A 27,311-nucleotide genomic window follows, 5' to 3' on the forward strand; every position below is an offset into this window, starting at 1 on the left:
GAAACTATCTTTAATCCATTTAATATTATCATGGTTACTTCTCACTTGGTGGTTGGGGGTGGGGGTCAGAGCACAAAGAGCAATGTGTGGGTATCAATGATATAAGACAAAAATGAGAGTGATTCTGCTTACAAGGCCTTCAGTTCTCTGGTTCTTGGCTCACCACGTTAACCAATGAGTCATGGCATAAAAGGGAGAATAGGTCCAAAATCTGCCAAAGTTCCAGGTTCTGAGCTGACTCGTTCAATGATGTCATAGAGATGTTACCTGTATATTCCTGCTAGGATCCTGTAATTAACAGAAAACTACAGTGATCCACCTGAATCAGTGGGAGAATTTTATCAGCCATTACCAGGTGTAAATCATGGTGAAGATTATTGAAGACATGGCAAGTACTCATTTGGTTTCATGGAATATTTCAAAAGAAATATTTCAAGAGAAATATTCAATGAGACTTGATAAACTTGAAGAATTATTTGCTCTACCCAGTATTTGTTCATTGCTCTGGAACTTTTTAAATTCTTGTTCTTCATGTTGTTCCCTGAGGGTTGACACTGTCTAGAGAGATAGCCAAGGATCAAAATGGATTTCTTCCTCCCTGATTCTTATTTCTTGCTCTTACCCTAGCTGGACTCAGACCAGCTCCTAACATGTGCTGTCCTTTATCTGATCCCATGGATTCCACCTTAGCTGTACATGGAAAATTCTATGGAAGTAAGAGAGTCCACATCTTTTATCTTATCCTAGGAAAGAAAGCAGAAACCCCAGACACCCTGATGGAACCTGGTAGAAAAGAATGATGACCAGTAGTATCAACAATTTCTTAGGTAGATTCTTGTAAAGTTACTTTCTATCCATTGCCCAATGCTACTGCCACAACAAATCTAAATCCGTATATAGGGCAGAGAGTATTCTTCATTTACAAGAAAGAAAATTGCCTCTAAAAGGGAAGTTAAGGTCTTACCTCATTTAAGAGTGGTATAGGCAGTAAATCCAGACTTGCTGATACCCGTCTTCGTCAGAGGAGGGTGAGAACTGTAGGGGCAGGGAAGGGCATAGGGCCTAAACATCACATTCACTGGTAACCTCAGATTTGGATGTAGGTAATTTTTCCTAAATGTAGCAATGCATATGATCACAAAAATAATGCTGACCATACTAAAAGAAGGTAGTAAGTTGTAGATCTAAGAAAATGTTTCAAAATACCACACATGTGATAATGCTTTTGAAACTTCTGTTTTTAATTTTTTGGGGATCTCTCTACCTCTCCTCCCCAGAGACCTATCCTAAAGACCTGCTATCTCCTTCCCATCTTTATTTAGATGTCTTCTTCTCTTTGAGGTGAACCTCCAGGTGGTATCTATTTTGGGAATAGACAATTATAAAACAACCCCATACTTTCTTCCTCCCCCATTTATTATTTATTAGCAGTTATCGCTAACATACTACATATTTTTCTGTCAATCTTACTGTCAGCTTCCTCTTCTAATATAAGTTATATTCTAGCAAGGTGTCTGGTGTCTGACAGTGTATAGGCTTCAATATGCACATGTTGCACAAATATACCTACACTATGGAACTATTCCCTTAGTGTTGGGAACTTAGCCAAGTCAACTTCATGGATCTAACTGCATCAACTCACACCTGAACAACTACTGGGGAGTGAAGGGTAGTTGGGAGCATCTGAGGATGGCATCTCTACCTTCTAACTTCAGAAGCAAATGAGAAATAGAATCATGGCTTGGCTCTCTGAGAAGCCAGTCACCCCATCCTAGAGGAAAATTGGGACAGGACATGAAAGAACCTTATTTGAATCACCCATTTCACTTGCTTGAAACTAAACCAACTGAAATTGTCTAGACCCCCTAGTATATAGCATTTGTGTAGAATTCGTTCTATCTCTAATGAAGGATAGTCCTTCTTCAACCTAATCTAATTACTTATCCTACCTCCTCAACTTAATGATTGGTCCAGGAATGAGCACACAATGTAATCAAGGGCGGTGAAAAGGGACAGTGTGTCCCATTACTGTGAAGAAGTCAGGAGATGGTTTTGTGTAACAGTTAATGAAACAGCTCTGGAGTCGGGACACCTGGATTAACAATCCCAACTACTCAACTCACCAGTTGGCTGACCATGAGAAAATTAATTTCAGTTTTCTCATCTGTGAAATGGACATGATAAGACTGCATACCTAATAGGGTGAGCATAGAGATTTTAGGACAAAATATCAAGCATAGAGTAAATGAGCACCTGCTGTTGCAATTCCAGTGACTAAAGGAAAAATCTTGAACCAACCACTCTGCTGTATTAAACCACTCATGCATCTAGTGAACATTCCATGAGTATTTGGCATGTAGCAGTTAAGGACCAATGGGAGAAATAGGGTGAATCAGAATTAAGTCCAATTGGAGCTTGTGAGATAAACCTGGCATGTAATATCTAGTATAGGATAGTCACTATTTATGAAGCAAGAGAATATAGACATAGGGATCTGAGGTCCTATGAAGGGAAAGCTCTAAGTTAGATTATATCAACAATTAATTTAAAATGCACTTAAGATGTTTAGAAAAAAAAATGTCAAATCCTTAGATGTTTGGTATCATAATCTCTTCCCCAGAACCAAACAAGAAATGACTCACAGTGTTAGATTGGTTCTTCTCATTTTTGTTTCACTATTACTGCATTTTTGCCCTTGCTTTTAAAAACAAATACAGATTTCTACCCTGAACAGCAGTTTATCCTCACTTCCCCCTGGCTAATCTTAGTTTCTCCCAGGGAAAAAGGAACCACCATTCCCAGCCTTCATTTTAGTGAATAGGCATCTAATTTTTGTAGTTTTATCATCATTTATGTGTACTTAACAACCAGAAATATATCTGACTTCAGATACATTAAGAAAAAATTAGTTCAACCTACAGAACAATGGAGTAGGGAACCGGGTGAAGGTATTTAACCCCTACCCTGTCATTTTATCCTTTGCAAGACTTAGTGAGATTCTGAGATCATGCACCTTTCCTCATGTATGTTCTGGTTTCAGAATGAATTGGAAGCATTTTTGAAAGGAGCTGGACACAAACTTGTGGTAGTAGAATTTTCAGCAATATGGTGTGGTGCCTGCAAAATGATTCAACCTGTTTTCCATGTAAGTATCACCAGTTGGAGAAGGAAGTCCCAAAATCGTGTTCACAGTAAATTCTTAAAAGTTTAGCACTTATGAGCCTTATGGGACAATAGTCTTTTCAAGCATCCTGATGAGCCTAAAGATAATATTCTGAGATCTAATGATGCCAGAAGATTAACACTATCTGTCTATGAGTAGTTTAGTAAGGAACAAGACATACAAAAGTCCAATGGTACAAAAAAATGGATATTCATATTATAACTACATTTTACCAAAGTTCCAGAGCTCAGAGCATTCAAATTTTGGAATAGATTACAGATAAACACAATACTTATCTTTAGCTATAATATAAAAGAATAGTCATTTTCATCAGAGCAAATCATAGGTCCTTTTTAAAGGTGTTCTTTATTTTTCTACAGCCTTAAGGAATAATTGATAGACCAAGCTGAACATATTTAATGTATGTAATTGACGAGTTTGGACATACACAGACACCTGTGAAACCATTATCACAATCATCATAATAAACATATCTATCACCTCCAAGTTTTTTTGTGTTCTTTGTCTTTCCCCTTCCCAACCCCATGGTAAGAACACAGCATGAAAACTATACTTCAAACAAACCTTTACATGCAGTATACACTACATCCTACAGCAGAAATCTAGAACTTAATTTAGTTTCTGTAACTAACTTTATTAAACACCCCTCTATTTACTCTACCTCAACCACCATTCTATTTCTGCTTCTGTAAGTTTAACTATTCTAGACACTTCTTGTAAATGAAATCGGGTAGTATCTTTTCTTCTGTGACTAACTTACTTCACTTGACATAAGGTCTTCCAAGTCTGCTCATGTTGTCACAAATGGTGGGTAAATCATAAGCCTTACACATTCCTTTCTTGTCTTTGAGCTCTATGAAAGGTCATTTTATTTTGTAAAATGTTCTAATAAAATATTCTACTTAGTTGGAATCATATGCTTATATTCAGACCTTTTCTGTAGACATGCATTGGTTCATGGAGTTATAGAGTCTCCAGATTAAAATGGTAACATCGCTACAATGTTTCATCCAATTTCTCTTTAGGCCCACTTAAAAGCTGTCATCATTTTATTTATTTGTTTTCAGTAAAATGTGGCAGAAAGAATTTAAGGAAATTCTATTCTCATTTCTTTTTATTATGCAAAATTTCACAATTACTTATGGTCACTTTTTTTGAATTTATTCCTCTCTTCAAATATAGAGAAGTTTTGATTCCTCTATAACATGACTGAAAATAATCTGGTCTGTCTTCTGTGAGGTTTCTAACATTTCCACTTTCATGACTTGAACTCTTGAATCCATCTGAATGAATTCCAATGACAGTCACAACCTTTGAAATTTGATTAAAAATGAATTTATATTCAGATAGAGAAATTGGCTACAGGACAACTCAACATCCTTGCTATTCCTAAAACTCTCAGGATATCCAGAGGGAACATTTTCACATCTGATAGGCCCATCCATTCTGATACTCAAAACCTTAAGAAAGAGAAGTGCTCTAACTTTTCTAAAGAAATAGCCAGCACTCAGGTGTGGGAGTTCAAATCCACCCAAATACCACAAAATTTAAAATGACAAAAAAATTCCAACAATCAATAAAAGATATTTTCACAAGGTAAAATAAAATGAAATATTGGTAATTCTTCCTCCTCCATGCCTTCAGGCCCTTCTGTTGCTGCATCCTAGCCACTGTAACTCCTCCTACACCCATCTTCGCTTTATAGGTAGGTATAGTTAGTCCTTGTATAAATTAACCTCCTCAAATTATCCTAATTTGATTGTGCCATCTGTTTTCTGTTGGAATGCAGACTAATCTAAACATAGTTTTTCAATAAATTTTGGTGTACTCACACTGAAATAATACTCTGATGTTAAAAAAGAATTAAGTAAACCCAAATGTAATGGGGAAGTTGTCTCTAGGAGAACATATCAAGCAAAACGAACACATTATAGAAAAACATACACATTATGGTCTCATTTATGTAAAATAGGGACATATAAAGATATGTGTACATAGCTTTTATCTGTAGACATGTAGACACTTATGTAATATGCATATACTATATATGCAGACAAAGAACAGAAGAATGCTTAACAATGAGTGAAAGTTAGGGGAATTTATAAATGGAGGTAATACATGTTTTGCTTTATTTTTCTTGTAATCATTGACCTTTAGCATGAGAACATATTCATGTATTTTTTAACTCATAGTCCATGAGGGGGCTGGAGAGAAGAGTCTACTTACTTTAGGTAGCTATATCAATCTGGGGTTAAATCAGGAACCAGAAGCCAAATTAGAAATAAAAAGAATTTAATACAAAGAATCAAATCCTTATAAAATTATTGGAAGGCTGGATGAAAGGGCTCTGGATTGAAATTTTGTGAACAGCAGAACAGCATAGCACCAGGCATGGTGATCCTAACTTTACCATAATCAGAAGCAAGGTCACAGCTAGGAAAAAAAAAAAAAAAAAACACCAACAGAACAATGACCAGGGAGCCAGAACCCACATCAGGGAGCTGCAGTTGCCATGACTACCTCTGGCTGTAGAATAAGTTGATTTCTGGTCACTGGAGCCCTGAGTCTGGCTGCTGCCACTGCCTCCTGCAGACCCACCTCCTTCTTCTCTATCTTGCTGTCCAGCAGCAATGCCCAAAGGCAAAAGAAAATCACTTTCTGCCTTCCAAGTCTCACTTGTAAGCATCTCATTGATAAAACAAGATGTGTAGGTCTGGGGATGGAGTTCAAAGGCACAGCACTTGCCTAGCATGCATGGGACCCTGGGTTTGATCCCCAGCACTCCCCACACAGTCATGCACATGCATGTACACACACACACACACAAACACCACACACAGTGCATGCTTAGACTCTAGCTGCAAGGGAGTCCAAGAAATCTTTACTTTTTTACTTTTTCAAGCTCTGTGGAAAATGTGGTTAGCTAGATAAACCATTATTCAAGAGGTGGGGGGAAGAATGTATTTCAACAAGAAAAAAATGAATCTTAAGAAAATATGGATTTGAAGAAGCAAGTTAAAACTTTAAAATAGCTTCCACAGTCTCATTTAATCTTGGCTTTGATGACTAAGAGCAAGGGTCAGCAAACTTTTCCTTAAAAGGACATGATAGCAAATCTGTTCCAACTACTAAACTTTGCTATTGTGATACAAAGGGCAATAGCAATACAAAAATGAAGGAGCAAACTGCTTTAATAACTTTATTTACAGTCTGTTGGAGTGGCTCAAGTGTAGAGTGCCTGCCTAGCAAGCATGAGGTCCTGAGTTCAAATCCCAGTACCACCAAAAAAAATAGACTTTATTTACACGAATACATGAACAGATGGATTTAGTCCATAGATGCAATTTGGGGACCTTCACTAATAGGGTCACCTGGCATAGAATCCTGAAAAGAGCATTTCTGAAGAAAAAGAGTCTATAAATTTATGAAAAATTGCGTGGGAGGCCAAGACATCTGTGAGGCCAAACTGTGGAAGAGGCAAAAAATAAAATAAGCTTCAAAAAAGGAAGCTGAGTCAGTCACCATAGCTCAAGTCTGTAATCCTACCTACTTGAGGGACAGAGATCTGGAGGACTGTTGTTCAAGAGCAGCCTGAGTAAAGTTCACAAGACTCCATCTCAACAACGCCTGGGCTGAGTGGCACGTGCCTGGCATCCCAGCTACACAGGAAGCATAAATAGGAGACTGTGGTCCAGGCAAGCCCAGGCATAAAGCAAGATTCTCAAAAACTAACCAAAGCAAAAGGTGCTCGAGTAGTAGCACGCCCCCCTAATAAGCACAAAGCCCTGGGTTCAACCCCCATTACCATCAAAAATAAAAGGAAGCTGAGCCTATATCAAAAAGGACTTCATCTTGTGAGTTCATTAGTTACAGCTAATAGTCAAAACAGAAGAATTTTAACAAGGATTTTTGTCATAATCAAATGTGAGTTTCAGGGGGGAAAAATAGATCTTTTTTCTTCTTTATTTTGTTGTGCTTGGGATAAAACCCAGGGTCTTGCGCTTATTCAACAAGCACTCTGCCACTGAGCTATACCCCCCTGCCCCGGGCCAGAATATATCTTTGTCACTTGCATAAGAACGGGCTGAAAAGAATGGAGGCTGTTACCCAAAGTGAATAGTCTCACTATTGGCTACTGGAGAGACAGGAAAGATCAAATTCAGGAGACATTTGTATAGTTAAGATCAAAGCAGTAACAGTGTATATGAGGAAGAACAGAGCAGAAGGAAGAGTTGTAGCAGTGGTAGTGGTGGTAGTAGTTTGGAGGTGGAGGGAATTCTAGGAGAATGGGATGAGATAATGAGGAAAGACAACATCCATGAGAAAGCCCCAACCTAGCAAGGATCTCCCATGCAAGCCACATCTCTGTCTACTATTTGATACAAACATGACAAATGCCATATACCTGTACATTTCCTAACAGACTTGGGAGACTGAAAACTTCATAAATAGGACCTGATCTTGGGAAATACACATCCACAGATCAAACCTATCCTCATGATTTCCATCAGGGAGCATCCATTTATCTTCAGTCTCAAAAAGTACAAGTCTGTCACTCCACAGTTCTTGGGCAATGCCATTTTCCTGCCACACACAGAGATGCTGCTGTTCAGAATCAACATCTTCTCAATCTGAAAAGGACTTCAAAAGATCTTTGTGTTTATCATTCAAGAGTTCCCCTCACCCCAATTTCACCATCTGAGGAACCATTGAAGAAAAAAAAAAACATTTTATTCACTACCCACAGACCAAATAACTGGGGAGAATTTCCTCCAGCAGAATTCTATGCCATCCTTATTGCATTTCCATGAGAGAATCCCCCAGCGACAGCTATATCTGTTAACTGTCTCCACTTGGCAAGCTTTGGACACCTCACATCACCATCAGGGAATAATCTCATTTGACATAGGTCATTGGAAATGCTTGAGTCACAATTTTTAAGCAAAAAAAATCAAGATACTGCCAAGTGTCCTCAAGGTATGGACACAGCTGTATGAAAAGAAACACAGGGTGACATTTATAGTCACTACTGTGCTGCATCCTCTACTCCCAGAGCCCTGGCTGATGCCACGGTCACCACTGCTATCAAAGAGGTTCCCAGAGCAAAACAGAAGTAGGAGACAGTTTCTTTTTTCCTTCCTCCTGCCTTCCCATCTTCCATTTCTTGCAAACACTTGCCTTGACAGAAACGAATGAAGTCAGCTAACAAAGGAGTCTGGAAGATCTACATTCAATCCATAACAGAGCACAGAAGCATGGCTTCTGATTAGGCTGATGAGCAAACATGAAAATGTTGATATCATCTCAGCCAGCACAGCACCAACACCTACCAAAATGCCAGCAAGAAGAGAAAGTAAAAGTAGGAGTTGGGTATTTAGTTCAGATAAATTGCACCTTTTCCTGGAATAAAACTGGGGCCTTGGCACAAGCTCTACCACTGAGAATTGCCCCTAGATGACCACTGAAGATAGTGCCCTCCACCAGTACCCCTAGAGGAAAGCTACTATCCCCCTCCTCTCTTCACAGGGTAACTCTGGACCTACCACATAGTATTTCATTATTTCTTTGCTTGATGTCCTTTTCCAAGGTTGAAACACTATTTAGTTTTGTTCTTGAGACTTTGGTTCTTTCATTAATCCTTGCTTGACGGAGGCATTTGACTTGGTGGTTCACGTTCTTGGTGGAAACAAAATGCCAGAGCAATGCTTAACTCTTTTTTTTAGCAATCTTTTTGCTCATTTTTCATTTTTCCAGAAAGAAACATCTGGTGTGTTAACACTTAGTTAATGGGGATTTTTTTTTATTTTATTTTGCAGAAATTGTCTCTGCAATACAAAAATGTACTGTTTGCTACGGTGGATGTGGATAATTCTCCGGTAAGAATCTTAACTCCTCTGTGGGAATTCTTAAAACCCAAATGCTATGTGATTGAATAGCACTGTCTTCATAATTACATCATCAATGTACAATCAAGTAGAACTTCACCTTTTTTCTGATTAAATGTGGTAAACACCCATGTAATGCTCTCCTATGTTGCACATAACTTTTTTTTCAGTTAGTAAATACATGCTTTGCCTGTCCTGATTAGTGAATCAATCCCAACACTTGCTGTGGACTCTGTCCCAGAATCCTCTCAGGTTGTTCCAGGCAGACATTACCAACACATAGTCCTTGAGCTCATGGTGAAAAATGCTTTTGACCTTGTGATAGGTTACTAATCAATTTCTAAAATGTATCTCATTATAATATAATATTTTAATGTCTTGTTCTCTTGCTGTATTTTGTGCTTTTTTGTGGGTTTTCTTAAATATTATAAGGAATTCCAGAAAATACTTCCTTCCTTGTCCTTAGAGTCATCCTTCCTTATCCCACTCCCACCAAAAAATAATCAACCTTGTATTCTCAATCCAAATGTGTCTTATTAATAAGCACAATATCGCTACAAATTTATTCTTCCTAATATTTGTTAATTTATAATGTGAAAAAGTAACTATGTTCAATCAGCTTTCTGTCACTATAACAAAATACCTGAGATAATCAAATTATAAGGAGCAAAGGCTTATTTTGTCTTGTGGTTTTGGAGGTTGGCCCAGTTGATTCGGGAGCTGTGACATGGCTGCAGCATATTTTCATGGAGGGAGCCCACAGCAGAACAAAGCCACTCACCATGGTCAGGAAGCAAAAGAGAGAAAAAAAGATAAGGGACCAAGATCCCACAATCCCTTCAAAGGCATGACCCAATGATCTAAAGACCTCCCACCACACTCCACCTTTCAAAGGTTCCATCACCTCCCAGGAGCATCACCTTGGGATCAAGTCTTTGGTGGCCTTTAGGGACATTCTACTTCCAGACTACAGCCATAAATAATGAGTGACTTACACATACATTAGATGGACTTTGAGTTTTAGAGTGAAAAAAAAATTCATTATCCACTGTTCACACTTTAATGGTTTCGTGACCTGCTGCCATTTAAGCTCTATGACCTTCAGTTCTTCATCTGTAAAACAGGGCAATAATAACTAAGAGAAGAGAAAATGAAATGAAACACATAAGAAACATGCCATGGTGCCCAGAGTATAATAGAAGTTCCATTTCTCCATTTCCTTCCAGCTCTATTAAAGTGTGACATTGTTTAATTGCTCTTTCTGCTGAATTGTGCATTATGAATTCAAAATATGCAACTAGGAACATTAACTCTGTATTTTTTTTTCTTTTCTTTTTTTTTTTCCAGTACTGGGGTTTGAACTCAGGGCTTCGAGCTTGCTGGGCTAGTGATCTACCTCTTGAGGCATACCTGCAGCCCTTTTTGTTCTGGTTATTTTGTACATAGGGTCTCACTTTTTGCCCAGGCCAGCCTGGACCGTGATCCTTCTATGTTATGCTTCACACTGTAACAGGGATACAAGCCACCACACCCAGATTTTTTATGTTGAGATGGGGTTTGCAAACATTTTTGCCCAGGGTGCCTCAAACCATGATACTCCCAATCTTAGCCTCCTAAGTAGCTAGAATTTGAAGTGTAAACCACTGGCGCCTGGCTGCTTTTGTCTTTCTTTTTCTTTTTTTCTTTTAATGTTCATAGAGTTGTGCAATCATCACTACAATCAATTTTAGAACATTTTCACCATTACAAAAGGAAACATATGTTGTTTCAAGACTACCCAGTTTTCTTCATCTCCCATCCCAAACCTAAGCAGCCACAAATCTACATTGCATCTGTAGATTTTCTTATTCTGAACATTTCAGATAAATGGAATCATAGAGTACATGGTCTTCAGTGACTGGCTGATTTCATTTAGCATGTTTTCAAGGTTCATCCGATTTATAGAGTGAATCAGTATTTCATTCTTTTTATTACTGAATAATATTCCATGGTGAATATGCTGCATTTTTTATCCATTCATCCATTGATGGACATTTGGGTTGTTCATAGTTTTTGGCTATTGTTAATAATATTGGTATTAACATTATACATAAGCTTCTGTTAACCATAAGTTTTCATTTCTCCTGGATATACAAGTAGAACTGTTGAGATACATTGTAACTACGTGTAAGTTTTCAAGGTACTGACAAACTGTTTTCCAAAGAAACTACACCATTTCACATTCCTACCTCCACAATAGGAGTTCTGATTTCTCCACATCCTTACTAACAAATGTTATTGTCTGGTTGTTTTTATTACAGTTCCTTGTCTTTTAAGGTGAAGGGGAAAAAGCACACGTTTCTCATAGTAACTTATTCATTAGTTGTCATTTCTGTGGTCATGAAAATTATAATTTGGTTTGTATGTGCATGTGTGTTTCTATGTATGTCCTGTGGGTGGTAAAAGAGGTTTAATGATAAGTATATTAAAGAGAGATGTCCAATTCTGTTCGTTCTATGAGTAGCTAATTTTGCTTTGACTCCTAAACAAGAGAAACAAAAACTGGCATTTGGGAGCAGTTTGGAATGGATTAAAATTATCAGTAATCTGGCCTATTTTCTTGTGTTCGGGCTCCAAATCTTTCACAAAAAATGATGAGCAGTGAAGTGTGTGTAGGGTTTTAAAAAAAGTAGTGTGTAAGCCTTTTTTAAAGTGTTAGACCAGTGTATCACCCAATGTCTTCACTGTGATTTATGCAGATATGTTTACTACTTCCTATTCTCACAGTAAGGTCTTTCCATATTGTGCTCCCCTGGGACTCCTCTGTGATCTTTCACAAATTCTTTAAGTAGAGGTAAGTCAATCAGAGCCCATTCTGTTTGACCTCTGTCTCTCATCTCTCTTCTATAGCTCTAAGATAACCAAGCCTAGGAATGACGGAAGGCTCTCTTCACTCCTGACATTCCTAGAGACCTTGAAGATATGTTAGGAAGGTTCTTGGCAGGAGAGTCTATAAAGTGTCAGTGCCCCCCGCACTTTACAACACAACTCCTGAGAAGTCACCAGATAGCATGTTGGAACACCAACACTGTGATTTCATGCCATTTCTTTTCTTTCCTAGGAGTTGGTTGAATATTGTCACATCAAAGCAATACCCACATTTCAGATGTTCAAAAATACCCAGAAGGTATGTCTCCATGGAAACCATCAGTATGAGTTAGATTATAGAATCATTATATCCAAAAAAATAATCCCTAGGGTATTCTGGGTGGGTGAAATTACTGCATATCTTTTTAATAGTTAGAAATGTAATTATTAATTTTTAAACTTTACATACTGGTGAGGGCTAAAAAATGCATAACTTAAAATAAGTCTCCTCATTAGACTCTGAATTGTCCAAATCCATAAGAATCATCTCATTATTATAGGTGTTTAAAAAAAAAGAATTATCCCTCTATTTCCCCTACCTTGGGGCAGAACTATCAAAAAAGAAACTTCCAGAGAATAGCATGATGAGATTCTCACACAAATGTGTACAAGTCATTGACTACATGTGGGGAAATATTAATCAAAAACTATGACAAGTAAACCTGGTCTCATGGTTAAGTATGTAGGCTCTGGATTCAGATGCCCATGGTTGGAATACCAGTTTTCTCACTTCCTAGCTGTGGAACCTTGAGAAGTTTACTCAATATCTTTGTATCTTAGCTTCCCTATCTGTAAAAACAGGGGTCATGATAAGTATTATTGTAAAATTTTCAAAATTAAATATATTAACATACCTGAAGTACTAGACCCATCCTGAAACTAATGGTCCAACATGTCATGTTAGTTATCTTGAAAGATATTAATGAAATAAAATGCCTAAAATATTTTACTCATAATAAAGCTAGAAGTTTCATATATGGCCAGTGGACATTAGCAAGCATGCATATATCATGAAATGTCATTTTGCAATAAACTTGGTAGGCATGAAATGTTCCCTCCCTTTACACGATTACTGCATTCCTAGGAATTTAAGCTACAGTAATACCTCGAGGAAAAACACATAGCATCATGTATAATAATTATAGCATTGTTTCTAATTTTAAAAATGTAAGCAACTTAAATGTCTTTTTTTAATGGCTGAGTAAATTATGATACATATGTTCTATGAGAGTCTATGCAATTAATGTTAGGAAGAATACATGGAAAGTAAAAATTTTCATGCTTAACATTTGTAAAGATTATGTGATTTGATATATAGCAAGGTATTTGAAAGGAATTTTATTTTCAGTTTCTATTTGTATGCAAATTGATGCAATAGATATAACTTATTTAATGAAGTCACAGGAAAATCAGAAATTAAGACAGAACCAGAAAGTAAAGCTAAAAATCACTACAGCAGCAAGGACTTGAATGTATATGCCTTCAGTCTTTCCATCCCCTTCCTTCCATTAGCTACTAAGTGAGTTGCAACCTCTCTAAATGAGTAATTAAGTCTGAGAATAGAAGGTAATTCTTTGACCAGAAAGTACTGCTTAAGATCACAAAAGGCAGGTATCCACTTACTAGTCCCATTATCTCCATGTGTGGGTAATAAACCAACCCTAAACCCATTGTCTCCACATTTGGGTGATAGTAAAGCCACTCTAAACTCATCATCTCCATGTTTGGGGGATAACGTCAAAATAGGAACTTAGAAGAATTATTAAAGTTTGCCAAGTGAAGTCACCACTTATATAGGAAAAGTTTAAACCACTCACTAGCTTAATATAGAAGGTATAAATATACCAAAGATAAGGACCACCATTTTGAGCCTCTTTGCTCCCACCTCTGCATGTGAGTGGTGGGGTTCCTCTTTCCCTTTCTATTTCTCCCTGATTTGCTAAATGCATCTTTGCTGGCCTTGCAAAAATAAAAACAAACAAATAAAACACTACATATTCCCTCCCTTGGGTTTTTAGTTAAAAATTAAATTAGCCAAAAGTATGTACCCTCTACTTGCCCCGCTTACATGTCTAATTGCCTACTATCATCTTTCTTATCTTCTTTCCCATCTCAGAAATGAGGATGCCTTCTTTCAAAATAGATTACCTCCATTTATACCTTGATTGCATCCTCTCCCTTCTGTTCCACGCCTCCATCCATCAGTTACCTTTTTGAAACTTGGAGTTTGGACATGTATTTTTGTCACCTAGCATTCATCGTCTATTAAGACAATCTCCATTGACTATCAAGAATACTCTGATTTTCCTCCAAGGAACCATGCTCTTTCCCATTTTAGTCTAGGGCTTCCTAGACTAAACCATCTCTAGGTCTCAACCAATCAGTGAACTCTATCCTCATCAGGAATGGGCCCTTGGCTCTAGTCAAGCCAATTCCAGCCAAATTAGAGCTAATTTCAGGGTTTTGCTTAAGCAGGTAAGTAAAAGTCTTCATTTTTGATATAACTAGATTTGAATATGGAGTTGAAGCTGGTACAACTAGCCTGTCACCATATGCAATCTGATAATGAAGCCAAGAAAGCAGAGTCAAGCCAAGAAATACTAATGTCATTAATTGAACCTTGAATTTGTCCATGTCTGGAGCCTAAATCATCTCCATACATTCTTTATTTATGTAAACTTTGGGTTGGTTTCTCTGTTGCTTGCAACCAAATATTTGTAATGAAGACATCTGATGCTCCCAAAGACTATTTTTCTTCATTTCATGGTTTAATTCTTCAAAGAGTAGAATATATTTACTGTTTCTAGTTCTTATTTTCCACACATTCGCTCATCCATCTGTTCTTTTGAAGTCGCCAAGGATCACCCTGAATCTAATTTAAACAGTCTTTTCTCCATCCTTGTATTCCTTGTTTACATAGAAGTACTATTAACTGACAAGCTTCCATATTCTGGAAACATCCTCACATTGGCTTCTATCCCTCCTCCCTCCCCTCAGCCTTCATCTAGCTTGTCTCCTCTAGACTCGAATATAAGTGTTTCCCATGGCTCTGTGCTCTTCTCATCCTACTTTCTTTCCTTTAACAATTTCATCTCTATTTCCAGTTCCAGATATAAGTACCTTTTACTTAGACAATTGCAATAACCCTCTTTACCCCCAAATTAGCTCCATAGCTTTTTTATCTCCAAACAGATCCTTACACAGCTCCATGAATGCGATTCCCTTTTTTAAAATTTAATACACCTCCCTGTCATTGCCTACAGAATCAAGGCTGGCATTCACATTTTTTTTGGTAATTTTGACCCAATGTACAGTTCCGTGCCTTTTTCTGCCCAGCTCAGATCTTAACTTCATATTTCTCATACTATTCCAAGCTGCTGGAGTAGTTTGTATCTGATTTAAAAGCCTAGTGTTTAGAAGAATCCTAGTTGATCTTCACTGGTAGAGTATGTGATGAATGAGTATGAAAATGAATGAATGAGTGAATGCTTTTTTCCCCTACATCCCACTGCTAGCTCTGCCTCTCCTCCCAACTCTGACCTTGTATCATTTGAACTCAGGGCAAGTTTCTCTACATATCAGTACAATTTTCTGGTTTCATTCCTTCTACAAATGATATTGTTTAGAGGCTGCTGACACTTGACAATTCTCACTCCTGTGTTATGATGATACAGGACTCATCTCATTACATGTCCAGGCTCTTGAGTAAAAACAAGCCATGCTTTTGGGGAAAGACTTGGCCCAGCTTGGTCTCAGTTCTGTATGGAAGTAAAAAATCCCTCAGTGAGGGATTTTAAAATATTTATATTTTGGTTGGTGTCTAAAAGGTTGGATCTTTTGAACTGATGGAACAAAAATGCCTGTACTCTAAGAATCACTGTGTGAGTTGGCTTTTCATTACTATAACAAATACCTGAGATACTCATATTACAGAAAACAGGTTTATGTTGGTTCACAGTTTTGGTAGTTTTAGTCCATGGTTGGTTGGCTCCATTGCTTTTAAGCTTGTGGTAAGGCAGCACTGGTGACAGCTCATGGCAAATCAAAACCACTCACCAGAAAGCAAGACAGAGGAAGGAGAAAGGACTGGGGTACCTCGATTCCCTCCAATGGCACGCCCCCAATGACCTGAAGACTTCTCACTAGGTCCCACTTCCTAAAGGCTTCACCATCTTCCAAGAGTGCCATACCAGGAAGCAAGAATTGCCATATGGACCTTTGGGGGACACTTGAGATTCAAACTGTAGCACTAAGGATCCCAAATTTGAATTCACTTCCAGGTGGTTATTAGAACATAAAATTAACTGAATTGATAATACTGCCAGTAAGTTGATCTACTTCCCTGTATTCTAACTCCAGTGTTACCCAAAAAGCCTCTGATTGTAATATGGATAGCCATGTCTCAAGAAGTTTTCTTAAGAATTGAATTTCTCATGAATATTATTAACTTATCACCTTGGTTATAGAATTTTTAAAGAAAACACAATTTTAAACTATTTGTGTCACAATATACAAATGAGTTTACTTCTCTTTTTCTTGTTTTTAGTTTACTTCTAAACTTTGTTCTCATATGTAATCATATCTCCTGACAGATTTATACCTGGATCAATTTTTTTAAAACCTCAAAAAAATCAGAATGCTTATTTCATTTAACAAAATATATGTATGTATGTGTGTTGTATATATGCATATATATATGTTCATACACATACACACATATACATTTATGTATATTCATACACATATACATATATACGTTTATACATATTATATATTATTATAATATATATATATCTTTTATGCAAAAGACAAGGAGAAGGCTATTCTAAAGAGACAATAATTCAAATAATCCATATCATTGTGTTCTACCTCACAATGGTCTTCATGGAAAGCCACTGGAACTACAGGAGATTTGGGGTGGCCAGGCAAAAACACACATTCCTTGTAAATCTGCTTCCTCTCTCGCCAGAGCTGACCGAGAAGGCTTTCATTGACATCCACTGTCTTCCTAGGGGTAGAAATTAAATTTACTTCTCTGAAATCATCTCCATAAATGTGCTGCACTCTTTCATCTTGGACAATACAACTGGAAATTGACTTATTGAAGCAATTAAGTACCATTTATGTAATTTTTTTTAAAGCTAGAGTTCAGTTTCTATTAAGGGTAGTTACAAGAAATGTCTTCACATTTCTGGTAAAACATCTGGCAAAAAGCCATTTCCATTATGCTATTTCAAATATTCATGGTATAAAAAGCCTATGACAATTTCTCCTAACACAGGGTTAGAATGTTTGCCTCCCTTAAAAATATGCTCTTCTTCCTCGCATTGGAACAGAAGAGTTAGAGCTTCTCTTTTTCCTGATGCTGCTAAGATTATCTCTGCTCAAATTAAGAACTCCCTTACCTGCAGTTTCTTGGCATTCCCTAACTAACACTCCCACACCACCATCCTTTATGTTTTCATCAATGGACATTCTCTGGCTGCTTGAAGTTTTAGTGTAGAGATTGGTGAGCATCTGGGCAGGAATGCCATATAAGCAACAGTTACATCACAGTTTTAGGTCAAAGGAGAGAGCCAAAGTAAATTCCAGGTAATAAATAAGTTGACATTTCATTCCTGTTAAATGCCTTAGTGTTTTCATCTAGGAAATAACAACATGTTCCAAGAAGATATATTGTGGAAACAAGTACCTTTCTATGGTATCTTCTAGACAGGGCACCCAAAACTTTGGCTATTTTTTTCATAACTAGAATATTACACTTACAGCATTCTATTATAAGTGCAGTTTTCCCCCTTTATACAAGGAGGATATGTTCCAAGACCTCCAGTGAGTATGTAAAACCACAGATAATACTGAATCCTATATATACTATGTTTTTGTTATTTGTTCCTACTGTATATGTTAGCAACAAAGCATATAATATTTTTCTTTCCTTAAGTCAAGAATTTTTACCTTTTCATTTAAAGGAAATACATTAGGGCTTCTCTTTAGCATATTGGAATTTTCAACATAACTACTCTTGCAGTTAGGATCATTACTAAATAAAACAAGGGTTACTTGAACACAAGCACTGCAGTACTATGACAGTTGACCTAATTATCGAGACAACTACTAAGTGAATAACAGATGCGTAGTATATATCACCTGGATACATTAGACAAAAGAATGATTCACTTCCCAGCAGGACCAAGTGGGACAGCATGATATTTCATTATGAAACTTAAAATGGGATGTAATTTAAAACTTATGAATCATTTATTTCTGTAATTGTCAATGTAATACTTTTAGATCATGGCTAACTAGGAACTGAAACCACAGAAAGTAAGACTACAGATAAGAGGGACCACTAGAGTGCATAAATTTAATTTATAAGCCCACCTAAAATCCAATAAAAGCTAAAAATCTTCTCTAAAAAAATGAACATAGGCACAAAAACTAACATGAACAGAAAATTCTGGAGTATTCCATGACTCTCTAAGGCCCACTAATGTATCCATTAGAATACTAACTTTGGTTTCATGTTGTCATATGTTTACAGGGTAAAGGAAAGAAAGAACAAAATTAGCAAGCCTTGGCCAACTGCTAAATATGCGCCAACTATCAAAAGTTACCTCATCTTTCATTCTTTCGTATTAGAGTGAAGTGGCTTCCCAAAGCGCTCAGATTCACGAATATTAGTGATGGAATGTGGGTATATATCTGCTAATAAATGAATTATTCACAAATGAATAATGTAGAAGAAACCATCTGCTGGACTCTCATATTAAATGAGCAGAAGCTCTTGCCCATATGTCTGTGAACTGTAGGGCTCCTGTTGAGAGCATGGAAATCATTGCCAAAGAATCCTCCTCAAAGGAGACATAGAGATTAATGGAATCCCAAGTATGGTCTACATGGTGTTTTAGAAAGAGGATAGGACTAGAACTAGAGGTCACAAACTCACTGTCTTCAAGACCAGGTAGGAAAAATCGGGTGAAAATGAGAAAATAAGAAGTGAGTATGGTGTAGAACCATCTTCCCAAATGCTTATTGTTCAAATTCATAAGCAAACAGTGCTTGATCCATTTCCCAAAAGAGTGTGTGCAGCTGGTTGTTATCATCCCTGGAGTCAGACCACTGTATGTTGACTCTGCCTCTTGCTACTGTGGGACCTTGGGCGTGTAGTTTAACTATCATGAGACTCTTTCCTTCTCTGTGAAACAGATACTCTACCACTCCTTTATGAACCATGATATGTTTGCAATAAATGTATAGAAAGTGCCAAGCACTGAACTTGATACATATAAAAAATGTAGCAATTATTAGAGCCCCAATATCTAGCTGTGTTCGTGTCTCCCTGAAAATTTATAAATAAGTAGAAATTTGGAAATAAAGTCTACAAGAAGCCTCTAAAGTTCTTTGAATAAGTACAACTTCTAGTTAGTCTAAATCATCTTAATCTTCAGGAATCACCTACCCAGTGATACTCAACCTGGTAAGGATTGTGTTAGACTCCAAGAGGCTCTGCATATGGTAGGCAAAACAATTCTTCCCTGGTCTTCAGGACTCTGAAGTGTTGCCTATCAGCCCCATGAGCAACTGATAGCATTGGCAGAGATTAATTGCAGAGGGCAAGAACTAAACAAGATGAAGGAAAAGTTATCAAAATACAGCAACTATTCAGCACTGTTTAGCCACCTTTATGCCATTGCTAAAGATACTGCTGTCAGCTTGTATGTCTTTTCTTCAGGGGAAAGATTTAGGATGAGGCAAGTGAGCCCAAATATTGTTACGTATAGTATCAAATCTTACCTTTATTTAAAGGTTTGATATTTTGTTCTTCATAGGTTTTTGCATTACTTTTAATATTTTATTTAATATCAATCAAAAATCATTTATCTAGATTACTGAGTTTTTCCACCCCTTAAACTTTCCACATGGCCCTGCTCATTTGCTCTGAATTTTTGATTGTTGATACATAGGAGTATTTCATTCAGAGATTTACAAGGACTTACAAGACTTAATTGCAAGTTATACTCATAGGTGAGATTTATTATAGCAAAGAATAAAGCACAGAAACAGCATGAAAATGATAAGCATTGGTGGAGTTCAGAAAGGTCTAGCAGACTTCTGATATCCTTCCTTCACAGAGGACACATGGTAGTGTGTTCTTTCTCTCTCTCTCTCTCTCTCTCTCTCTCTCTCTTTCTCTCTCTCTAGCAATGAGCTTCAGCTGCAGGTATGGAATGACCCTACCTAGGGACAGCCCTTTGAGCTGAGGAGGACTGAGGTCTTTGAGGTGATCATGGGTGCTTGTCACATAGATAGATCTTTCTACACAATCATTGCTAAGCAGCCAACCATGGCAATGGAAACTCGGGGCCTCAACAATAAATTCAGATGCATGTCACCAATATTGATGTTTATGCAAAACAAGTTGACAAGCCAGTATGGCATGGTCAATGGCTCCAGGTATCCATAACAAAGTCATTGATCATGAGCACCACACTTGGAGGGCCACAATCTCTAGCAGAGATAAAAGGTCAGTCAGGATTCTCCTAGAGACGTGCAAGGAGTGAACAACCAGGCCCGCTGCATTAGCTTTTTTCTCACAAGTCGTCATTCTGATAATCAAAATATCACTTTTATTGTAAGTAGTCTGATGCTGAATTGTGCTCATTGAAGAACATGGCTAGAACCCATGTCAAAAGATTTTTACAATTTTCTTGAAGACTCAACGTTGAGATAACCCATCTGTGGGATAATCTGGTGCTGCAGAAGGAAAATTTACCTGCCCAGGTAAAAGGGTTACTCCTGCTTTGCACAACTATCAAGACCCAAAAGTGAGGAAAGGGCTGGTGTCCTTCCAGGCCAATCTGCAGAAGGCAGGAAGAGGGCCCATTCCCCATGTGCTGTCTAGAAGGACTAGGAGGACCACATGCCTGTCCCTGAACTGTGAATCCCAAAAGAAAGAAAATAGACATGGGCTCCTGGCTTCATCTATGCTTAAAAGATAGGCTCTCCTTGGAACTTATGGGGAGGTAAGTGAAAGGTTATAGGAAGCAGGCATGTTTTTCCAATACTGGGCATCTAAGCAAATTTTTCCAATAGAAACCTGAGAACAAGGGTACATTCCATTGAAAAGAATGGCCCCTAAATCCATGTTCATCCCTGAGAACACAGTTCAATCCTGTATTTCCACTAATGGCAAAATGACATCTCCAGCCAGAGTCCAAAACCACTCTTCCTAATCCTTGTGCGCTTTGAGATTCATTCCCAGAACTGCAGACCTATACTCCCATCCCTACAGTGGAAAGCCACACTGTACGGAGGACCTAGTCCTCAGGCAGCTTCACCAGTCTCCTCAAGAACATTAGTTGATAACATAGAACAAGGATTGGTCTGACCCTCCACCTGTTTCTGTAAATAAACTTGCACTGAGGAACAGCCATGCCCATTTTGTACATGTATGGTTTGTGGCTGCTTTTGTATTAACAGCAAGTTTAAACAGCCTATGGAGTCTGAAATAGGTATTGTAACCCTACACCAGAAGTTTGTTGACCCATACCACAGAAGAAGAAAAGCACTTTTGTTGTTACTGTTGTCACCAATGCTCTAAATCAGCTACAAGAAAATGAAAGTCAATATTTTACTCATATCTCACAGAACAAGTTGAAAAGAAGGCTAGCACAAAGAAGGCAAAAATATATTCAAGAGGTCTTCTTGAAAAGATTTAGCTCAACTCCAAAAACTTAATTGAGCTTCTTGCAATTGCAAGAAGGACCTGGAGTGTTAGGAAAATCAAAAGGGAAGTATTCAGGCACCCACAACGTGATGCGATGATTCTGGGAAAGAAATTTGTGGGGTGGAGTCAGAGGAAAGAGCCAAGATAGAATCAGCAGTAACCACTGCTGTCCACCTCTCAACAGGAGGTACAGGTGCTTTTAAAGCAACTCTTGTCAGACCTTTTTTGCCATCTTATTCATACCAGCTAATGCCTTAGCGATCCCTTCTTTAAAAAGAAGAGGAATGTATTATTATAAATTATGACCCTGTTTTGTATGTGCAAATATTTCTACAGTGATGGTGGTTTTGTGTGTCTGTGTTTATTGTTGCTGTTGCTGCTGGTGCTTCAGTGTTTGCTGTTGTTGTTGTTGTTTTTTGTCAACTAAGTACAGATGTCTTGAAAATTGATGAGCTCAATCTGGACTGTATAATAAAACTTCAGTATTCACTCAGCCAGATCTATCTCAACTGGCCACAGTATTTTATCAAAATTATTCTGTGGATACATCATTAATCAGACTCTGAAGTCTAATTTTTACTCTCCGAAGTTCATTTGATAGCAGGGGGGCCTCTGTCTCCAGCCTTTACACTTGCCCAGAAGCAATAATAGATGTTTTGTAGGTGATTGAATGCTTTTGGCACGTAAAAAAACTGTCTCTGATTGACTCTGACTGAACCTAAGTAACAGATAAATGGGAGGGGTGTCACTTTATTACTCTATGTTTGTGCATGTTTGAAAATGTTCATAATAAACGTTTTTAAAGGAACTTGATTGTTGGGCATGGGTGGTTCTTTACTCATAAGCAATCTCCCTCCATCCCATCGGTTTCACAAAACTGGAGCATGTCCTTTTATTACTAGAGTGGCAACAATGCATTAAAAAATGAAGAGAGCCAAGTGTCGGTGGCTCATGCCTGTAATCCTAGCTACTCAGGAGGCAGAGATCAGGAGGATCACAGTTCGAAACCAGCCTAGGCAAATAGTTCCATGAGACCCTGTCTTGAGAAACCTTTCACAAAAATAGGGCTAGTGGAATAGCCAAAGTGAAGGCCCTGAGTTCAAGCACTAGTACCAAAACAAACAAAAAAAAATGAAGAGAAAATTACTTCCAAGTGGAGCACACCTTTCGGAGGCAGGACCCAACATCAGATGAAAATGAGAAAACACAGGGCAGAATTTATAAACTGGTTATACTTCATAGCTGACCCTGTGTGGGTTCTATATTTGTGGATTTAACCAACAGCAGATCAAAAATATTTGAAAAAAATTACATTTGTACCAACTTTTTGTTCCTTCTCAGTATTCCCTAAACAATACAATATAACAACTATTCTCAAAGCATTACACTGTATTAAGCAATACTCTGGAGTTGATTTAAAGACTATGAGATTTTATTTGTAGGTTATATGCAAATAAAGGGCTTGAACATCTATAGACTTTGTCATCCACAAGGGTTCCTAGAACTAATCTGTAAATACCAATGGATGACTGTTTATCTCTGCAAAAGAAGTCTGCTTGTAAAATAAGCTCTTATCAGTAGCTGCCCTACATTAATCCATTTATTAAGCTCCTGGGTATGCAAAGCCCAGTTCTAAATGAGGACACACAAATGTAACATTTGTCTTTGGAAAACTGGACAAAGAATAAAACAGGCAATGCCTAATCCCTAAAGTTTAACACTAACCAAGCTTGAGCCCATACTTCAATAACTAGAAATAAGTGTAGCACAACTCCATTAATCGAGGGCCTATTCTATGTAAGGTTCTAAACTAGACATCCAAAATATGAAACAAAAATTAAGGTACAATCTCCATTCTTGGTCCTGTAGACGACAAAATCAATTACTTAATAGTATTATGGGATCACAAAAGATTCAGGGGAGGCTTTGCAAATTAGAGTTAAACCATCATGAAGGATAGATAAGACTAGCAAGTGAGAAAAGATGGAAAGAAGCAAAGAGTTAAAAAATAGCATGGGTATGTGGAAAGAATTGTTTGCAAAATGATAGAGCAATAGCAGAAAATTTTCACTAGCATATGAGTCCCTGAGGGGATTTTGTCTGTTCTGTTCACAGAAAGTCTGGCTCATAGTAGGCACTAGTTAAATATAGGCTTCTAAAAAAGAAATACAGGTTGAGTATCCCTAACACAAAAAATCCGAAATTCAAGATGCTCCAAAGTCTGAAATTTTATTAAGTACCAACCTAATGCCATAAGTCTGATAGTTAAATACACACAAACTTTGTTTCATGTACAAAATTATTTTTTTAATTGTATAAAGTTACCATCAAGCTATGTATATAAGGTGTATATATATATGAAGCAAATGAATTTTTGTTTAAACTTGGGTCCCATTCCCCAAGATATCTTACTGTGTTTTGGCAAATATTCTGAAACATGAAACCTGAAACACGTCCTGTATGTTGCATTTCAGATAATGGGTTGTCAATCTGTGTTTGTTAAACTAAAAAATGAATCCATCTCTAAAGTAGTACTAGTATTCAAAGTTTCTGGTAAGGAGTCACAGTGAGGTAGATGGGACAAAACCAAGGAAAGCTTGCAAGAAGCTTGGATTTCATGGTGATGGATAAACACTGAAGAAGTTTACAAAGAAGGATGGCTTGAGTGTATTTATGGTTTTGAGTTTCAGGGAGGAGAGGGAACCTAAGGGACCCAGAGGGAGTTGTTACTAAAGACTAGATGAACACTGACCAAGGTAAAAACCATGGAATCAGGTAGCAAATGTCACCTAAAGCCACCAGTTTGGCTGACACAAAAAAGGCTGGTGATAACAAGTGTTGTCAAGGATGTGAGACAACCAGAACACTCTTTCCCTGCTAGTAGAGTATAATGTGAAAGTATATGGAGTAAAATCTGAAAAAACTATTGAGGAACTTCTACTAAAGTAGAACTCTAGAGTCTCACTTCTAGAGATACAGTAGAATTCATATGTGGTCCCAAAGATTTCCATCCCCACAAAGATATGGGCAAGAATGGCCCCAGCAGCATCATTTGTCATAGCCAAAATGCTTAAATTGGGTTATATATGCATACAATGGAATACTGAAAAATGCATGTACTGTCTTACACTCGTAATTCTTCTGAGCATCATACTGAGTAAAAGAAGCTGGCAGAAATGGATACACATGGGAGAATTTCATTTTTAAAGCTCACAAATAGGCAAAAGAAATTCATTGTGAAGAATTCAAAACAGAAGTTCTTTGGGCATAGGGCAATGATGAGGAAGGAGGCACCTGGGTATGTCTTCATATGGGTATGGTTACACAGTGTGCTTTCTTTGTAATAATTCTCCAAGCTGTATACTCAGAATTTAGCAGTTCTCTGAATGTATCTGAAAATTTTTTAAATGTGTCTTTGGATTCCTGGTTCGAATGGCAGGGTGGGTGATAGTGCCTGAACTAGATTCCGTGTACCTAGAAGGAAGAGTCAGGCTCTACAGTAGCCATGGCTTTTATTGTACTTTGTGGCTACTACTGATGGTGCTTGGTGGCTGTCCAGGTGGCATAGAACAGACACATTATAATCCTATAGTCATGGAAGTCCTCCCTCCCTATATCCCCTCAGGGCTGTGCCCTCCTACCTTTTGCACTCCTAGAACTTGTGCCATTCTGCCATGAGAAGCAATTTCTTCCAAGAAAAGAGAATCCTATCTTTTGGGACCCCCCACACTCTAACTTCATACTGTACTTGCAGTAGGAGATAAGCTAAGACAAATAATAAGACCCAGTAAGGTTATCATCATAAGAGATAGCAAAAAATATTTTGCTGCAGAGCACTTGGAGTCCAGAAAACTGTCTAGAACATGATGATGCTTGTGGGTAACAGACACACCTTAGGAAATTCTCATCCTGTCCTTGCTAATGCCCCTCTTCTGTTCTGATGGTCTTACTTATACCTTCATTTGCATCAAGCTACCCTGTAGAGGAAAAATATAGGATAAAAACTTGGGCAGATCCTTGGACAGAAGGCACAAGGGGACAAGTGAAAGCCACTGCTCCCATATAGTGGTACCATCCTACTGAGGTAGAACCAAAAATCTCACACGCCCTTCATTCCACTCCAGCTCTGGTTAGTGACAAGGGACCAAGTTCCTTTAAGACTAGATTATGAAGCTCCTTTCATGCCCCACAGCAATCACCCAGCTGCCATCAGACTGTTAAGGAGAATCTGTTGCAGATTCTTTCTGACACTTCTTCTCCTGACCAAAGTCAAGAGAATTATTTATAGGGGGCAACAAACCCCTATAAATACAAACCGGACAACTCATAAATCATGAAATTTTGCACCCACACATAGGTAACTCTATTCTCAAGACTCAAAAGAACAATATGCTGTTATAGAAGTGGATTCGTTGTCAAGGAGGTAAGTGAAATGAGATCCAGATGGAGTTCATACCTGGGGTTCACTTTCAAATAATAAATAAAATGACAACACTTAGACAGAGTGCTGCTGCCTGGAGAAGAATCATTAAATGTGGGATAGTTACTTCTCTGTGGCATGGTGAGCACTCTAATTTGTTCTAGAATTTTCCAGCCCCTGCTCCAAAGTCCTAACATCATTTCTGGGAGGGGCTGAAATCCCCATTACTAAAAACTCAAGTCTTCACTCAATCCCAGCCTCAGTTTACTTATTCTTCCTTCTCTCTAATTACCTAATACACTTAATACTAAAGTAATAATGAGTAGCCAGGGTCCCTGACTTCCATATTTTATCAAAAGTGAGATGCTTATTAAAAGACATACTACCAATACTTCAGGTACTACTAAAAAGAGTATATATGTATATAACATACTATCCATTGTAAAAGCATCCTGATTCAGAGATGGAAAAAAATTTTTAAATGTGCTTTTTAGAATCAATTATACAACTATTACCTGGGAAGAAGTCAGGAAATAGGAAGTCACAAGCCATTTGATTTCAGAAGATTGTATACATGAATTAACAAACCCTTGACACCAATGTAGAAAAGCTCCAAGTTTCCAGGATTGAGTTTTATCATTTTCAATGCATTTATAGGTTTTAGATCTTATACTAAAGAAATATTGCAGAGAACTATACAGACCTGGCAAAATATCAAAAGCAATTTTGAAAGGGTGATAAATATTAAAACATCATGAATTTGATATTTAAAGTATATTTAAATATATTTGTATTTAAAGTACCTTAAAGATTATGGAAATGAAGAGAAGTAATTTTGCAGTTGAGATCAAAACTCCTCAAAGCTTCAATGTCTTTGTAATACTTGAACCAGTAAGTGTTTTACCTTTATATATTTGAAACAGGTATTTGAATTTTGTGGAACTGATGCTAAAAAATTGGAAGCGAAGATCCAAGAACTAATGTAAGCTACTATCCAAAACAAAATATACTTGTGACATTTTCAAAGGCAACAGTAAATGTGCTTGTGGTTTTATTTTCAGCAAATATTGTAGTGTTCTACCAGTCTCTCTCATAGTGTTTTGCTGGAGGAACAACCATACTGCAATCTCACTGCAACATTGCTTAAAACTGTTGCGATATCAGAGTTTTGTCATTTCTCTAAGTTGG

At 37.5% G+C, this 27,311-nt stretch overlaps 1 protein-coding gene across 2 annotated transcripts; it reads left to right on the plus strand.

Annotated features, from left to right (window-relative positions):
• On the plus strand, window positions 1-27,311 carry Txndc8 (thioredoxin domain containing 8). Of its 2 annotated transcripts, XM_020173909.2 has the most exons (6): window positions 1-388; window positions 3,041-3,145; window positions 9,001-9,060; window positions 12,170-12,235; window positions 26,061-26,126; window positions 27,047-27,311. In XM_020173909.2, exons 1-6 carry the CDS (start codon window positions 365-367, stop codon window positions 27,107-27,109), a joined length of 384 nt encoding a protein of 127 aa, XP_020029498.1. In that variant the 5' UTR covers window positions 1-364; the 3' UTR covers window positions 27,110-27,311. The 2 variants fall into 2 exon arrangements, with proteins under 2 accessions (XP_020029498.1, XP_073907395.1); XM_074051294.1 differs by lacking the exon at window positions 26,061-26,126.

Source organism: Castor canadensis, chromosome 13, assembly GCF_047511655.1.
Source record: "Castor canadensis chromosome 13, mCasCan1.hap1v2, whole genome shotgun sequence".
In the NCBI taxonomy this organism is placed as follows: Eukaryota; Metazoa; Chordata; class Mammalia; order Rodentia; family Castoridae; genus Castor; species Castor canadensis.

Bases quoted from the DNA above. Each gene is read 5' to 3' on its own strand.
- Txndc8 (XM_020173909.2), top strand. From the start codon at position 365: ATGGTGAAGATTATTGAAGACATG. The intron at 3,146-9,000 runs GTAAGTATCACC...TTTATTTTGCAG, and splicing joins TGATTCAACCTGTTTTCCAT to AAATTGTCTCTGCAATACAA. The intron at 12,236-26,060 runs GTATGTCTCCAT...ACCCACACATAG, and splicing joins TGTTCAAAAATACCCAGAAG to GTAACTCTATTCTCAAGACT.